The sequence below is a fragment of the Podarcis tiliguerta genome (assembly GCF_965153285.1).
Source record: "Podarcis tiliguerta genome assembly, chromosome: 1".
NCBI lineage: Eukaryota > Metazoa > Chordata > Lepidosauria > Squamata > Lacertidae > Podarcis > Podarcis tiliguerta.
Window position 1 is genome coordinate 78283314 of NC_139534.1, and position 17987 is coordinate 78301300.

At 43.7% G+C, this 17987-nt stretch overlaps 1 protein-coding gene across 3 annotated transcripts in view; it reads left to right on the top strand.

The window, feature by feature from the left end:
* CTTN (cortactin) overlaps nucleotides 1–6586 on the top strand; it is a 37652-nt gene extending 31066 nt beyond the window's left edge. For all 3 annotated transcript variants that reach the window (XM_083434720.1, XM_083434719.1, XM_083434721.1), the window contains 4 exons: nucleotides 522–635; nucleotides 1862–2045; nucleotides 2706–2774; nucleotides 4818–6586. In XM_083434720.1, coding sequence (XP_083290846.1) covers nucleotides 522–635; nucleotides 1862–2045; nucleotides 2706–2774; nucleotides 4818–4954 — 504 coding nt within the window. In that variant the 3' untranslated portion in view covers nucleotides 4955–6586. The remainder of the gene's footprint in view (nucleotides 1–521; nucleotides 636–1861; nucleotides 2046–2705; nucleotides 2775–4817) is intronic.
* The last annotated feature ends 11401 nt before the right edge of the window (nucleotides 6587–17987 follow it).

The following is a 17987-nucleotide window of genomic DNA, read 5'->3' on the forward strand; positions in this document are numbered from 1 at the left end:
TACAGCTTCCGGGTCATGTGGCCAGCATGACTAAGCCGCTTCTGGCAAACCAGAGCAGCCCACAGAAACGCTGTTTACCTTCCCACCAGAAGGTACCTTACCTACCTACCTATTTATCTACTTGCACTTTGAGGTGCTTTTGAACTGTTAGGTTGGCAGGAGCAGGGACCGAGCAACGGGAGCTCACCCTGTCGCGGGGATTCGAGCCACCAACCTTCTGATAGGCAAGTCCTAGGCTCTCATCATAGTCTTACTGTTAAGTATTCTCATTGTGCCTGCTTTCTGTTTTATCCTCCTGCAGTGTGACTCCATAAGTGAAACTGCTGCAGAAAATAAGTTACCTTCCTTACAAATTCTCACTTTTTCATAGAGGGGCAAGTTAGTGGTGGTGTTGCGTGTTAAGTGCAGGTCACAAACTTCCTGCTCCTCTTGTTGTGTCATGTCTGTGCTACAGATCTTGCTTTGATCCATATCTCTTCTCCCTCCCACCCACTCTTGTTTTCTCTCTCTTTCTTTTAAAGGAACAGGCCAAAGCCAAGAAACAAACTCCACCTCCATCTCCTGCTCCTGCTCCTGTTCCTGCTCCCACACTGCAACCTGTGGAAGAAAAATTGCCATCAAGTCCAGTCTATGAGGTTAGTTTGCTAGCTATAGTCATTTAGCCAAACAGGAAAAAAGCAAAACCCTAGCTGAAGCGCAAATGCATGCTGAAGCTCCCAGGTACAATCACTGGCACCTACCTGTCAGGTAGGAACTGCTGTGAAAGAGGTCTGTGCCTCCTCTGCTTGTCAGAGGAGACAATGTTGGGCTATATGCACAAGTAGTCCAATAGGGGCATCACTGGAAGCTGCCTTATACCACTCAGGACCATAACATTGTAATAAATTTAATCACATTTGCTATGCTAAATTTGGAACATTCGACAAGGGAGAGATCATGGGGAGAAATGAGAATACGCTTGAATGAATTATCACGGGGTAGTGAAGAGCAGACTTTCAGCTGTATAATGAACAAACATGCTGTGCAATTGTATTCCCACAATGACTGTGATGCGGCTGTTGCAGTGCACCATCCCAGCTTCTCCTCGAGTCTGCCAAATTACTTTGCCAAGGAATTGATCTGTCGGACTCTCGTAAGGCACTTGCTGTGTATCTTCACGGGAAGGGCACTTGCAAAATGTCAGCTTGCAGCAGTCTCTAAAATGCAAGCAGTCCATGGGCTGTCTTCATGTGCTCCTCATTTTTGAAAACTCCGATAAGGAGGAGTTCCTGGTCCTGGGGAGGCTTCTAAGCATGTTCAGCTGAAAGCACTTAGGAAGGTCTAAAGGGGGCTTCTGTGTCAGGTGGAGCAGATGAGCATTTGGGGGTGCAGGGGGCTGGCACAGAGGTGTCCTTCCCCTGCACACTTTAGCCCTATATGCATTCATGTGGATGTGGTGTGCACTGTGTCCTGTGGGGCACCTTTATTAGCCCAACAGGGACATTCTGAGAGCCTCATGCCAGCTGTGGGTGGGGTCAGAGGCAAAACAGATGGAGCTATGAATATAACTCCCACTTTTGTACTGTAGCATATATGCAAAAAAAGAAGTTTCTCTGTGTGTGCTTGTGTACACATGTGCACCCTCTCTGTGTGCACTTTCCTCTCCACCCTATGTGCAGGCAAGCAGCAGTTCAAGAACACATGCCAGTCCAGGCTGTGGACTGGAGAAGGCCTTAAGAGTCCCTGCATTCCCCACCACCCTTCCCCCAGGCTTGAGGTTTCCTCCTCCTAAGGGAGGCAGTAATAACTGCATTTCTGTAACAACAATGTACTTGAAGTTCTCTCTGTCTGTTATGTTCTGGCTGCCTCTCCTTCCCTCTAGGATGCCGTTTCCTTTGAGTCCGGCTACAAGAATTCCAATGCAAATTACTCAGCCGCACACGAGCCAGAAACCAACAACAAAGTTGAAGAATCTGACTACCAAGAAGCAGTCAGTAAGCGGGAGCCGGAGTATGAATCTGAGACGGTGTATGAAGTGGCTGGGGCAGGAAACCAGTATCAAGCAGGTTCGTCAGCTTATCTTTTGACCTAGGAGAGAGCTCTTTGGTCATGGCTTTAGGCAACGGTAGACTGTTCTCAGATCTGGTAGTTTGAGATGTTCAGGCTAGAAAACACTCAGTAAGTGACAGGAGCTGGGAGGTAATACTTTTGAGTAGATGGTTCCTTCTTTTTCTAAAGCTATGCAGGGCTGTGTCTAGCTAATGCTGGGCAGCAGATTTACCTGGGAAGCCTCTCTGTGCTGTTTTGAGCTCCTTAGAGTAGCATCAGATACAAACCTATAAATATTTGGGGTCTGTGCTTTCTGAAAAACAAAGCTGGGGAAAAGGCATACTAGCTTGACTTGTAAGGTGTTAATGGTGTTACATATAAGGCATTTGCCGGGCCAGGGATATCTAATGATTCTAGGCATCTGAAAGTAAGTCCCTCTCGGTGGGATTTATTCTCCAGTAAGCATGTCTAGGATTGCAACCGCAGCCTACTAGGTCTTGGCTTCATGCAATAAAAATGATCTTAAATGGTGATTAGAACCTATGTTGGGTGATGCAACTGAATATGGGAGAGACCAACTTGTAAGTGTCAGACTACATGTTAGTACATGAGTTTAAGAAATTTACATATCCTTTTATTGTGTCATGCATAGTAGTAATGTGTCCCTTTCCCTTTAGATGAAACTACTTACGAATACGAAAACGACCTTGGAATAACAGCGATAGCCTTATATGATTACCAGGCTGGTAAGCAACACAAACTCTTAGTTCTGCAGTTCTGGTTTTTTAAAAAATATATATTTTGCATGGGGTTACACACACACACACATACACACACACACACACACACAATATTCTTCAAAAAGCACTATCTCATACAATGCAGAACATTTTCAGAGCTGTGTCATAAATTTTGCAGTTTTCTGAACACAGCGCACAAGCACAGGAATGGTAGGTGCGAAATTCAGTAGGTGAGAATATTGACTAAGTTTCTAACCTTTGCACCTGCTTTAAAGACAAGACAGAAGTACTGTTTTTCGGGGACAGGAGGCGGGTGGGTGTGGAGGACTCCCTGGTCCTGAATGGGGTAACTGTGCCCCTGAAGGACCAGGTGTACAGCCTGGGAGTCATTTTGGACTTACAGCGGTCCACGGAGGTGGAGGTCAATTCTGTGTCCAGGGCAGCTGTTTACCAGCTCCATCTGGTACGCAGGCTGAGACCCTACCTGCCCGCAGACTGTCTCGCCAGAGTGGTGCATGCTCTGGTTATCTCTCGCTTGGACTACTGCAATGTGCTCTATGTGGGGCTACCTTTGAAGGTGACCCAGAAACTACAACTAATCCAGAATGCGGCAGCTAGACTGGTGACTGGGAGCGGCAGCTGAGACCACATAACACTGGTCTTGAAAGACCTACATTGGCTCCCAGTACAGTTTCCGAGCACAATTCAAAGTGTTGGTGCTGACCTTTAAAGCCCTAAACGGCCTTGGTCCAGTATATCTGAAGGAGCGTCTCCACCCCCATCTTTGTACCTGGACACTTGAGGTCCAGTGCCAAGGGCCCTCTGGCGGTTCCCTCACTGTGAAAAGCCAAGTTACAGGGAACCAGGCAGAGGGCCTTCTTGGTAGTGGCACCTGCCCTGTGGAATGCCCTCCCACTAGATGTCAAAGAGAATAACAACTACCAGACTTTTAGAAGGCACCTGAAGGCAGCCCTGTTTAGGGAAGATTTTAATGTTTGATGAATTACTGTATTTTAATATTTTGTTGGAAGCTGCCCAGAGTATGTGGGCAACACCTGATGGTATCTCAGAAGCCAAGAAGGTAGGAATGAGGCTACATCTCACAGCTTTGCTATATGGCAGAGAAGTATTTTCTGCAGGAATCACTTACTCTGATTGAGACCACTGAATTTCAGTTTGTGGTAATTCGTTACACCAAATTGTTGGCCACATAGCACTCCAAAGCAGAATCCACATTGCCTTTTGGCGAAAGGGTTATTAGTTCCACCTCTAGGTTCAAAAATATATTTCCACATCTGTGACAAGAGTGAGTAGATGATAAAAATAACTGGCAACTCCCAGTTTTATGAAAGATTTTACATAAGCATTTTTGTTTTGCTCTTGGGATTTGGATTACCCTTTCTTCTGCAAGGTTTGTGTCACTCACCGTACTCGCTTTCCAGTATGCTGAGTATATTCCCCTGAGAATCCTGGCCAAACAGTCTCCCTTTTGCAATCTGCTTCAAAGGGATTTCCCTTTTGGTAACCATTCCACTGCAGGCTTGCCATCCTAGGTGATCTGGAGGACAAAGACCCCAGTGCCACAGCAAATCAGCAAAGGGTCTGGCAGCGTTCTCATGTGAATGCCAAAGACACTTATTCATCAAGCCTGACCATTAAAAAAACAGGTATCCTATCTGGAAGTTGTCCTTGGTGATGGCATGATCTGGCACACACCTGCCAGGAACAATCTTCAGGGGTTTCAATCTTGTTCTCGTGTACCACCTAGGCAAAAGAATCACACGTTTCTCATAGAATTAAGGTATTTCATATGGAAGTTTGGGATCTCGGGTGCAATCTAGAGTTGTGTTCCCATGCCTTGGGTGGAACGCATACTCTGCAACACCAACAACCCTTTCCCTCTTCATAACCATCAATGAGAACCCTGCTTGAAGACAGATTAACTAATTGCAAATACTATTATTTAGTACCTTACCCGTTCCCCCACCCCACCCCCTTTTATATCTGTATGAGATACTAACTTGCAAGTTGCTTCTGCTCTTTCCACAGCTGGGGATGATGAAATTTCCTTTGATCCCGACGACATCATCACAAACATTGAAATGATCGATGATGGCTGGTGGAGGGGAGTGTGCAAAGGCCGATACGGGCTCTTCCCAGCTAATTATGTCGAGCTGAGGCAATAGGAAATAATGTCCTACCATTTATGCCTTAATACCGTGATCATTCGTCTGATTTATTACACTACAAATCATGTTCTTTTTCTTCCGGAGGATGGAGGGGGTCTATACATATTCCTTTTATATTTAAGATATTTTCCCGATGCTTTTACAAATGTTTATGGGCTCAGAAATCGCTTAATATATTGTAACTCTCGCGTTCCCCACTTCAGCCTGTTGTCATAGGTTTTTAATGCGGTTTGAAAAGGGGGGCTTTTCCTTCTGGCCAAATTGGTGATGGTGTTCCCGACAATTTCCAAGGCATTTTTAGCTCTTTCTGATGGCAACTGCATGTCTCATTTTGTAGCTGTTTGTGTGCTGAATTCCCAAGTAATAATGTCCAGCTGCTCTAGTACTCTCACCGTACTCTCAGCTACTCATTGTCAGTTTCCCAGATCTCAGCCGTGCAAGTTTATATATATTTCCATATATAGGGAACATAGCAGGAGGACCTGAGAAGAGCTGCAGTTGATGGCAATTGCTCCATAGGAAAAACCTTTTTACATTGATAATAGGAAGGATCCAGTGCAGATACATTTTAAAAAATATTTTCTTGAGGACTGCAATCCAGTGGAGAGTTCCCTTGTGCAGCCACCATTCATTCAGTCTAAAAGAAGGTTGATGCCATTGCCATAAGCATTTGTTGTCTTGTGTTCTCCTCCAGTGGAAGCCTCCCAATATATTGGCAAAAGAAAACCCTGCTTTGCTTCTTCTCCCTGTGCCCAGAACACTGTGAGATTTTTTGGTCCTGAGAGACTTGCCAAGAAGTGACCGTTGTCATTGTCTTGCAAATAACACCCATCTGCTGCATGCAGTTCATAACGCGGCTGCCTTGAAGGTTAAAATGAGGCAATAGGTGTGTACATACATACTGGGTTTTTATGATTTGGAAGTGGGAGAAGGCTGGCTGTGTAGTAAGCTGGTTATGCAAGCATATTTCACTCAAGGAATGTTAATAAGAGGAGCTTAAAACCTTGCAGATAATCTCTACTAAGCAATGTGTAGAAAACTACCACCTTTTTTATAAGTTCAGCTGAAACTGCCAGTAACACAAATCAGTAAAAGTGTGTCTGCCTCTTGCCAAATGTTAAGCTGAAGTTCTTGCTACTACTTCAATGGGACAAGTCAAATATTGGGTTAGTCACTAATTTTGATCACATGAGCATCCCTACCAAAGACGTGTTCAGTGTGTGTGTCCTGTCCATTTCTACTTGACTGGAGGAATTCAGGGAGGAACTGATTGAGCAAGAAAAAGTGAAAAAGTCTTGTAAGTAAGCCCAGTGGAATATTAAAACAATATTTATGTAAAATGGCAGTGTACAGTGTATCTAGGAAGAAGGCCTTGGGGGTGGGGTCGTGAGGGGGGTGGAATTAACTAGTTGGGACAATCTTTAAGAAGAATGTCACTTTTACCTGATCGTTTCCTTTCCCACTGGTTTCTATTTGTCTCCTGATTGCATTAATAGTATTACATTGGGTTGGGCCGGATTTTATATGCAGTTAATCTTACCAAGTTTTGCATAGGACACCTCATAGGATACATTATTCCTTTTTTCCTTTTTTGTAAATTAAATATTCAAATAAAATTTTGGAACCATCTGCAGAGCCTGTTTGTGTGTGTGTTTTAAAGGCTTTCTCACATACTGAGCTAGTTTTAAAAAACACACAAAACTATCTCAGAGTATGTGAGAAAGCCTTGGTCACTCCCAACGCTCAATGAGGCATCCACAACCATTGGTAAGCCACATGGACAGCCCGATTCTAGCAGATTTCACCATCCAGGAAGGACTCTAAGGTCAAAGGAGCACATAGTAGACCTTACACCTTTGAGAACATTGTCTGCATCCTTGGGTACAACATAACACTGGTCAACAACAAATTTGTTGTCTGCGGTTTTTCAGTTGATTTAGGACGAATCTGATGCGCTGAATCCAAAAATCCCATTGGTTTTGCTCAATCAGGTCAAGTTTTTGAGCTATGGCCACATGTCAGTTTTTTTACGTATTTGTTCACATGTACGCTTGTGTGGAGCATGCACCGAGACTCTACGTGGGTGGACCAATGGCAAGAGGAGTCTGAACTTTGGAATTCCCATGGTTTGGAGGGAGCCGACAAACCATGTCACTGACTACTACTTCTGCGCTGTTGATGTGACTGGGATCAACAGAAAGAACCGGAGCAGCCTCAAGTATCCTGATCTTCAATCAGCACGTCGTCCTGTAGCTCATTGTGATGAAATTCCAGTGCCTATCTTCAGAGAACTTCCTGACATTAGTGACGAAGATGCCTCCAGTGTTGAAGGACATGAAGAAGAAGAAGTGGTTCTTGAAGATGATGCTCCACATCCATTTTCCCAAAAGGAGTTGAATGATCTAGTTCACGACCTCAGCTTGTCAAAGGACTCTGCCGAACTGTTGGCACCCAGTTTGAAGGGAAAAAACCTCAGCTTCTTCCGCAACAGGCATCAAGAGTACCTCCGTTTTTTCTCAGAAGAGAAGGACTTGGTGTACTGTGCAGATACTGCGCAGCTTCTGCTCAAGCTTGGAGTGCCACAGTACGAACCCAAAAGATTGGAGACTGTTCATTGACAGCAGCAAGCGATCACTGAAATGTGTTCTGCTACACGACGGCAACCAGTTTGCCTCTATACCCCTGGCTCACTCGAGTACACTGAAGGAGAACTATGAAGCGGTGAAGTATGTGCTGGAGAAAATTGGTTATGATCAGCATAAGTGGTTTATTTGTGTTGACCTGAAGATGGTGAACTTTTTGTTGGGACAACAGTCTGGCTTCACAAAGTACCCATGTTTTCTGTGCATGTGGGATAGTAGGGACCGTTCTCAGAGTTACACGAAGAAGGACTGGCCTGTGCGGGAGGAATTGGTGCCTTGCAAAGAAAGGAACGTCATCAACAACCCTCTGGTGGACAGAGATAGAATACTCTTCCCACCGCTGCACATCAAGCTCGGCTTAATCAAGCAGTTCACCAAGGCTCTGGACAAGGATGGTGACTGCTTCACTTACTTGTGCCAGGCTTTTCCAGGATTGACCATGGAGAAGTTGAAAGCTGGCATCTTTGACGGTCCTCAGATCCGTCAGCTCATCAGAGATCCAGAGTTCGGAAACTCAGTGAACGAAGTGGAACTGGAAGCGTGGAAGGCATTTGTTCTGGTAGTGAATAACTTTCTTGGCAACAATAAGGCCAGAAACTACGCAGAACTTGTCAACAACATGCTGACTGCTTTCAGAAACCTGGGCTGCAACATGAGCGTCAAGATTCACTACCTATTTTCACATATGGACCGGTTTCCTGAGAACCTGGGTTCAATGAGTGATGAGCAGGGGGAGAGATTCCATCATGACATGAAAGAGATGGAGACCAGGTATCAGGGTCGCTGGGACGCAATCATGATGGCTGACTACTGTTGGACTCTGAAGAGAGACCTCCCTGCCGCTGAGCATTCCAGGAGTTCCAAGAAACGGAAGTTCAAGCCCTGAAGTTTGAAAAATGGTGAAGCAACATGCAATTTACGTGTACTTACCTTTATCAATGCCCACCATTCAGTTTACAGTAATCGATGTTTCTATCAGGTAATCAATATATGTTGTTGGAAAAACATTTTTTCTCTTAAAAACATATTTAGGATGTTATGTGTTGACAAAAATCAGCTGATAATGCCACAAAAATGTAATCGATTTTGTCACAAGATCTGATTTTTTTCAAATCAATATAGGACAAAAACCTGACCTGATGGAGAGAAACGGATGCCATTTCCTGATTCAGCAGTGCAAAAATACCCTAAATCAGTTGTAGAAATCTAGACAACATTCAAAAAGTAAAAAATTGTTGTCCAGTGTAATCAATGTGCTAATTCCACCCATCTCTAGGTCTGTATTCATTAGGGCAACTAAATTGGCCTGGATATGAGCTGCTTTCTCTGCAAAATATGTAGCTAATACATAATAGTGGGCTCAGTGTTATCCAGCAGAGCTTTTTAAGATGGCAAGTTGCCTTGGTGTAGTAGACATGTGGAAGGTGAAGGGGACTGTGGTCTAAACCACTGAGCCTCTTGGTCTTGCTGATTGGCAGGTCGGCAGTTCGAATTCACACAATGGAGTGAGCTCCCATTGCTCTGTCCCAGCTTCTGCTAACCTAGCAGTTCAAAAACACACCAGTGTAAGTAGATAAGTAGGTACAGCTGCAGCGGGAAGGTAAACGGCATTTCCATGTGCTCTGGTTTCCATCACGGTATTCCATTGCACTAGAAGCGGTTTAGTCATGCTGGCCACATGACCCAGAAAGCTGTCTGTGGACAAACGTCAGCTCCCTTGGCCTGAAAGCGAGATGAGTGTCGCAACCCCATGGTCGCCTTTGACCGGACTTGACCATCCGTCCTTTACCTTTACCTTACCTAAATAGAGAAGCAGGCCCTAGAGCCCTCAAGGGCTGAACAAACTGGCCAGTTGGTGTGATACCCCCTCCAATCTATAACTCTGGTACACTTGTCAGGGGGCTTGTTGTCGTTTAGTCGTTTAGTCGTGTTCGACTCTTTGTGACCCCACGGACCAGAGCATGCCAGGCACTTCTGTCCTCCACTGCCTCCTGCAGTTTGGTCAAACTCATGCTGGTAGCTTCGAGAACACCATCCAACCATCTCGTCCTCTGTCGTCCCCTTCTCCTTGTGCCCTCCATCAGGGTCTTTTCCAGGGAGTCTGGGGGCTAGGATTGATGAACTTGATGATATGACTAGGACACACACACACACACACTCATTCATGTTATGTAATTTATGAAATGGTTCACAACTGGTATATATGGAAGATTTGTGCTTGGCTTAAAGTCATTTTCAAGACCCCCTGTGTAAATATATTTTAAAGGTATATACTTTTTTTGTGGGGTGGATGAAGGCAGTATAGCTGTAAATACATTTCATTCTACCTGATGAAGCTTCCTATGTTGTTTCTGTGAAAAACCTGGGGTCCATTTTGCCTGTTTGGGAGAATTCCTCATCTCTGTCAGATTTAATGATAGCAGGGGGAAAAAGAGAGAAAATAAATAATTTGGAAAACAGCGGGGTAGCTTACAGACAGCTTAATCAATGTGAATCACCCACCAACAACATGATTGTGTTTGTGTCCTCTGATTATTGTTGTATTGAAAAAGCTTGCTCTATTTTTTGAAAGTCTGTGGTATATTACTGATAGTTGGCGGCAGCTGCTGCGCAGAATAAACCCATTACATACAATGCTCCCTTGTTGCGTCTGTCATAGTTCTGCCTGGATAGGAAGCTTTTTAAAGCCAAGAACGACACATGTAACATGCAGAGTCACCTTTTCAATCTCTGGCTCCTACTCTCTGCTGCAAAGCAGCCATGGCTGAGGGCAGTTTTTGCAGCATACAGGATGGGCCCCTAACCAGTTACTTTTGCCCTAGCCAGCATTCCAGCTAGTGAGTTTGCTGTAGAAAAGGAACAGCTGTAATTATGATCTCGGGACATGATGGTGGTATTTTTGAGGATAGGTATCTTTACAATTACAGGTTCCTCTTCTTACCTTTAAAATGTACAAACACAGAGTATCTTCTGAAGATTGCAGAAGCCTGAAACTTGAAAGGATAGTCAGTGAAAACAGCCAGACCCTGTAAAACCTAGCTGATAGAAGAAAGTGCTATGAAGACATAAATCTCATATTGTAGCAGGCTGAGATCCCAAAAATGTGGCTTCACTAGTAAAGACCCTGGAATTTTTAACTGTTTCAACACAAACTTGCTTTTATTTGCTAGCACTGCCAATAAAATAAAGACTCCCTGAGGGAAAGGTTTTTGTTACATTCTGTGTTAAGAGTGAATACAACTCCCTCTGCTGTTTGTGTTCTTCCAGTACAACCACTAACTCGGTCTGACCCACCCTCCTTTACAGATTAACAGAATAAAATCCTGAAGGTTTCAATAGCCTGCGAAGAAAAACAGAGCACAATCTTGGCTGTGGTGCTCAACACTGGGAGTAACCTAGCATAATTTTTTTTTTCTTGAGAGAGTCCAGCCAATCTTAAGGCATTTCTGTGCTGCATTTTATAAAGCCCCTCTTTAAGCTGCTACTTTATTTTTAGCTTGCACAGATGGCAAGATTTAAGGGGATGGTGAAGAATGTTCTTGCATCCAATTTATTTTATATAAAGCCTTGAGGCTGAGGAGAATTGTTAAGGGGTGGGGGATGGGGAATCCATTACCCAATGTGTTTAATTTTCAAATGTGGTTTGGAACTGGGAAGAAATGAATCATGGTTTGGAGACTGCTTGCGCCTACCTCAGTGGTGGGTTTGCACATCTTGCTCCTCCATTCTTTTCTTTCCCTTGCAGTCTTCCTTTTCCCTCCAGGAAAAATAAGAAATTTCAGATTTCAGAAGTGAAACCCTTGAGGCTGGTCAGCAGGAGACTGGGCTGCAACGAATGCTTCCCAAGCCAACCATTTCTGCTTCAGATGTTTCTGTTTCAGTGGATAGAAGTAATTACTCCCTGTTAAAGGAGGCTCATATTCAAAGCCATTTTGTTTCACTTAGAAAAACTAAACTAATTCAATAAATAGACACATTAAGCAAATTGGATTTTAACATGAAAGTTACTAATGAAGAGTGTAAACAGAGTTAGCGGAAGAGAAGGGAAGTTCATAGTTGGCACCGCTACCTTTCCAAGCAGAAACATGAGCTTCCATAATGTGATTATGTTGGCCTCTTTTAAAATCAATGATAGCAAATGATTAGCGGATTTCAGTTATGCTTTTAACCAGTTGAGTAAATAATTTATAAACGGCACTGCTGGATGAAAATTGGTTAAAGTGCTTTTGAATTGTCTAAATCAACAGTTATGTGACCAGTGACTTCTCAGCAGATGGTTTAAGATGATTTAATATGACAAGTGAATATAGTGCAATCCGATGCTTCAGTTGCATGGTCTGGAGGGCTTTAGGATCTGCTCTAACTCTCCAGGGATGGAGTATTTTGGTTGTGCTACAGCCAAAGACTCTGCTGATGGATTGCCAAGGGGCTGCAAGGCCAACACACCCCACAAATAAAAGGGTAGGGGAGAAGGCTCTTGACAAATTTCACAAATCTGTTACTACTCCTGTGCAGAATGATGTAGTCAGTCAGATGGCATGAGGTGGAAGGGGAATGTGGGCAGCAGTGGCGTAGCGTGGGTTGTCAGCACCCGGGGCAAGGCAAATAATTTGCGCCCCCTAACCCGGGGCAAGGCAAATAATTTGCGCCCCCCCCCGCTGCACTGTCCCTCCCCCAGATAGTCCCTCGCTCCCTCTCCGCACTGCACCGCACGCCTGGCACCCTCCCCTCCACAGTGGGCGGCGACCCGGCGGCTCGGATCGGATTCGCACAGCCAGCACTGCAGTGAGAGAGAGTGAGTGAGCCAGGTAGGGGCAGAGAGCTGCGAGTGCGAGCGCCCCCCCCCCAGATGTTGTGCCCGGTGCGGCTGGCCCCCCCTGCACTCCCCACGCTACGCCACTGGTGGGCAACAATGCTTGTTTGGGCAACGATCAGCAGGTCCAGGCAAATCAGAAAGGAAAGGTGTGGCTGGATAGAATCACAGAATCATAGAAATGCAGAATTGGAAGGGACCTTGAGGGTCATCTTGTCTAACTTCCTTCAGTGCAGGAAACATAGGACAGAAACTATATAAGAACATAAGAAGAGCCCTGCTACATCAGGCCAAAGGCCCATCTAATCCAGCTTCCTGCTCTTCCAGCAGCCAACCAGAAGACCACGCCCAGCAGCATTCTCCCCAGTTGCAATTCCTAGCAATTCGTATTTAGAGGCCTATCGCCTCTGGTAGTGTGAGCAGGACACAGGCATCAAGGCGCGTAGCTAGAATGATGCTTAAAAGCCAACCTGGGGGATATGAGAACCAGGCCATCAGTCCATGCAGTTGTCCCTGTGCTCTAGCACCTCCCAGCCTTTTCTTAGTGGGAAATCATAGCCAGGCTTTGCACCTGGGATCTCCTGCAAGAAGAAGACATGTTGTTTCAAAGCAGCGGAGTTGGTTGTGCAGCTCTTTTTGTCCATATACAGCTGTGGGAAGGTATTCTCCCATGGTGCATCCTTCCCTGAGCTGCTGTGTCTCATCTATCCTACCTCACTGTGGTGGTTTTCGTTTGTTTGGTTTTTTGAGGATACAATGGAATGAGGGAGAACCGTGTATGCAGCCTTGAGCTCTCTGGAGGAAAGACAGGATATCAGTGTAGCAAATAAACAAACAACTGGCATGGCTGCTGGGGGAGCAGCTGGTGTTGCTACATTCCCTGTGGTTTGGTGTGCTGCCAATTCCTTCTCAGGTAACTGGATGCATTGTAAACTTGCAAGGCAGGTTCATTGGCTACCCAGAACACCAACAAACTGTCAGGCTTACAGCTCAGATTAATTTTGTTCATGAATGGGATAAGTGAGGGGAACTCATTGTAAATTACAGCGTAATGGTTTCCAGTCCAATCTCCTTGTATAATTAGAGCAGAATAAAAATAGCCCAGCATGTTTTCAGGTGTGTTTTGAAATGCTCAGACCAGTAGTTCCTGGAAAGTACAAGGATGGCACTTCATAGACTTTCTTCCACTTTCCCCTACAATTTGTACTTTGATAGAACAAATTGCTGTAGCGATTGGAATCATCTGTCCCATTGTCAGTCAAATTCTCACTAATGGATTGTGGCCTCTTTAGGTATTGCTCCTAGCATTAGCTAGAATTCATTTTGTTGGGTTTTTTTTGTAAAAAGTACTTTTGCCTGATTCTATGCAGGCATTTAATTTCAGAAGGCTTGGGCACATCTAAATCTGCATAGGGTTAGTTTGATTATATGTAAGATTATGTACTGTAGTTGTGCTTGTTTGGGAATCACAATTCTGGAACACTGTTTCTGCTCCTGCTAGTCTAATGCGTGAGATCCAGGAGAGCAAATGTACTTATACATGCAAATAAATATAGACTATTTCATGGGTGGGCAAACTAAGGCCCGGGGGCAAGATCCGGCCCAATCGCCTTCTACGTCTGGCTCGCGGACAGTCTGGGAATCAGCACGTTTTTACATGAGTATAATGTGTCCTTTTATTTAAAATGCACCTCTGGGTTATTTGTGGGGCCTGCCTGGTGTTTTTACATGAGTAGAATGTGCTTTTATCTAAAATGCATCTCTGGGTTATTTGTGGGGCATAGGAATTCACCCCCCCCCCTCAAAATATAGTGGGGTCCCCCACAAGGTCAGAGGGACAGTGGACTGCTGAAAAAGTTTGCTGACCCCTGGCTATGCACACCTATAAAATATGCACAAGCAGAAAGAAACAGACTTTGCAGCATAAGCATATCCCAACATTACAGATATATGGAAATGTGCTGTTCCAGATAGGGCTGTGTGCTCCTCAAAGCAGTTTGCTATAAGTGTAACTGTTCAGTGGAAAAGGAACTGCATGTTCAAATACACGCTTTGTACACATTTGACTTATTGTTTAAATTTAAACTAATATTCCATTAGTGTTTATTATGATTCTATATTATAAAATATAAGTGATACTAAGTATAATGTCCTAGTCAAAAACAAAGCAAAACAACAACCCTGGTTTACCTTCGGTCAGTTGTACTCTCAGCCTAAGCAACCTCACAATATTTGGGGGGGGGGCTGTGGAGAGGAGAGAAAAATGTATACCACTTTGAGCTTCTCGGAAGAAAGGCAGGATATAAGAAATGAAATAAATAAATCAAAATGACCACGAGGGTCGCCACTAAGAATCTCATTAGTTTTTTCTCATCCACTCTTTCTTAATCTTTAGGGAAAAGCAACATGTTCTGCTCACCACCAGAAGACTATCCCCTTCTTTCCTATGTTCCCCCCTCCATTGAAAAGGGGCAAGGTATCAAATGGACACATAGGTTGGGGGTGCTGGAAATGTTCCTAGCATTTCAAACCTAAAGAAAGCTTGGCATCTGAAATATAAGCCATTTGTTATGATATCTGAATACTGGATTAATGGATCTGATCCTGAGGAAGTGGGCATGTGGAGTGTTATAAACATACACATTCTTACCTAAGCCAAGCCACCTTCTCTGCATCCTGTATCTGACAAACAACAATGACCCTGCTCAGAAGTTTTTAAAGGCTATTTTGCTTTGAACCATAGACTCTCAAGCTGTTTCAAAATCAGTTTGCTATGCACCCAAGCTGGTTTTGAAACTCCCTTCAAAGTACAGTATCAAACAATGGGCTAGAGTATTACAAGCCCCTTGCATAATTACCCTAAACAGTTCCTAGATCCCACTGAGTATTCCCCATTTCCAACTGAAAAATCCATCCACCATGATGCTCCTAGGCAACCTTCTGGAAAATTTATTTCCACAAACAAAATGGCCTTCCTACTGCATACCAACTTGCTACAATGGAGACCAACTTAAAAAAAATTAAATGAGACTTGCATCCCTTCTCTTTCACAACATAAAACAGGAAATGTCACACACACACACATACACAATCCTACACACAGCTTGTTTTCTGAAAAAATATACCCAAATCAGTAGGCTCCCAACTGCATTTTGCTCTAAATATGTCACATCTACTTATTTAAATAGGAGATTCTTAATCACATGCTGGGACCTTACCACTGAAACCAATTAGAGTTAAATTGCAAACTTATTAGTCTCTGGGACAGCATCCCATGGGGCCGTAGGACACTGTGGATTTCTCCCTCAGTGGATGGAAAGCCCTGAGTTGAGCAGGCTTGCCCCAGAGATCTCCTCCAGCTCTTGCAACTGTCCCTCCACCATCACTAGTACTCTGACAACAGAGAGCGCAAAATGAATGCATTACTGGAGTGGGTAAGGGAAGGCTTTTAATCTGCTCCTTCCTTCTCCCAAGCACACCCCCAGAAGAGAGGGGCCCTAGAACAGATTTACCGTACTTCCTTTCCCATTGGGAGCAATACAAAAACTATAAACAACAACACAGAAACCACAAAGCTGATGGAAGGAAAAAATGTGGACCTACCTTCTGCTCTGTTGCCACAAGCTCACCTGAGCTTTGGACTGGGTGATTTGTCTGCCTTTAATTCTCCCCCCTTTTCGATAGCTCTGTAACTTGCAAATATGTTTATTTAAAAGATGCACCTGTTGCCTTTTAGGGCACTATTCTCCAAACCTACTTCAATGCTATATTGAAATACAAAATTTTAAAATATATATGTTTAAATAATAGGTTAGTAAAATAAATGTGGTTTTTATTTTTTAAAAAACCCAGATTCCTTTATAATTTATCGTTTGATAACTTTATAAAAATTGTGCCCTGACTTGTCAAACAACTGCCACTAGGAGTCAGCGTATCTATCTGTAAAGAGCTGGAGTTTGATACGTAACAGCGACGTGTACACTGTTAAATTAAGATCTGCATAAAAGTACAGAAATTATATCCCTACGTACTGAACAGATGTTGTACATATTTGTTATTGGGAAACAACTGAAACACAATTTTATTTGAATTTTTTATTTCATTTTGGTGACTCATCAAGTCACAGCTTTATTAGAGAGGGCTGCAAAATAATGTTTTGATTTTTTCTCTCAACATTTAGCAATTTAATTTTTTGTTAAGCTGTGCACTGATGGACTTCTTGATCCAGAATACAAGGCACTGTAACTACAATACATGGATGTTGAAATGGTATTTCTCATCAAAAGATCAACAGTTTGTAACATGATTTGTACAAGTCAGGTTCAAAGTGTCCGAGGCCCGCACTTCATCCTTGCATTTACTGCGTTCTGATGTACAATTTCAGTATACAACTCATGGTCAGTGCTGGTACTGTTCTTGAGTATTATCCTGTTGATGCAAGTCTTCACTCTGTGCTGTAAGGTGGCCAATGCAATATGTTTGAAATTAACCAGTTTCCTGAATGAAAAAGCTTTAACAAAGATGTGTAAATTACTAACTGGAACCATACCCAGCACTAGTAATTCCATAGCATGGTGCGAGGCTAGTTTTATTATTATTATTACAAAATAATAATGTGTGCAGGTATAACCGTATCTATAGCTAGATAAAGATATCCATGTATCTTGGCAGTTAGAATAACTGAATACAATTAAACACTGAAGAAAACAAAGCTACAGAATCCTTTGAATATCAGACACAATGGACATAGACCAGAAACCCATGCATGGAAGAAAACTAAACCTCCAAACAAAGCCAAATCCCATCTATTATGGAACATAAATTTCATAACTGCATTAAGGCATTTTCTTCCATGAATCTTCAGAATTTAAACCAAGGACAGGAAACCTGTGGCCTCCCAAGGGTATTTGTCCTCAAACTTCCACCAGTCCCACCTTGCATGGCCCATGGTCAAGGATGATGAGAACTGGCGTTCAGCATCTCTTGGAGGGCCTCAGGTTCCCCACATCTGACTCAAAGGAAAAAAAGGTGGGGGGAATCAGATGAAGAAACAGAAAGCTTAGGATAGTCAACATTCTTCCCATGAAAAGGGAAATGCAATCCTTCCATAGGAATTGATGAACTCCAATTGCAGAATACGAGTGACGGAAACATAACGCACTTACACCTGAACTGCGTTAGGAAATAAGCTTCTGTTTCCCGATTCCCCTTTCTGACTATAGTTCTGTATATGCAAACGGGGAGTGGGAAAGGCCTTCATTTAGCTTCACATTTAGTAAAATGCCTTCATGCAGCGCACAGTTAAACTTTGGAATACTCTCGCGCAGGAGGCTGCGATAGCCACCAACTTGAATGGCTTTTAACGAGGATCAGGCAAACGGTAAAGGAGATATGCTTGGAATAAAGGCGTCAAAATGGTCTGCTGTTAAATCTCTCGTCCAATAGGGCAGGCAATCCCTTCCTCCTCCACATGGTCAGCACGCTGAGAGGGAAGAGCAGAGGTGGGCCTTCTGTGCAATGGTGGTGCTACTTATTTGCAGCCCAGTGAGGAACGTGAGAACCTTTGAGTCACAGC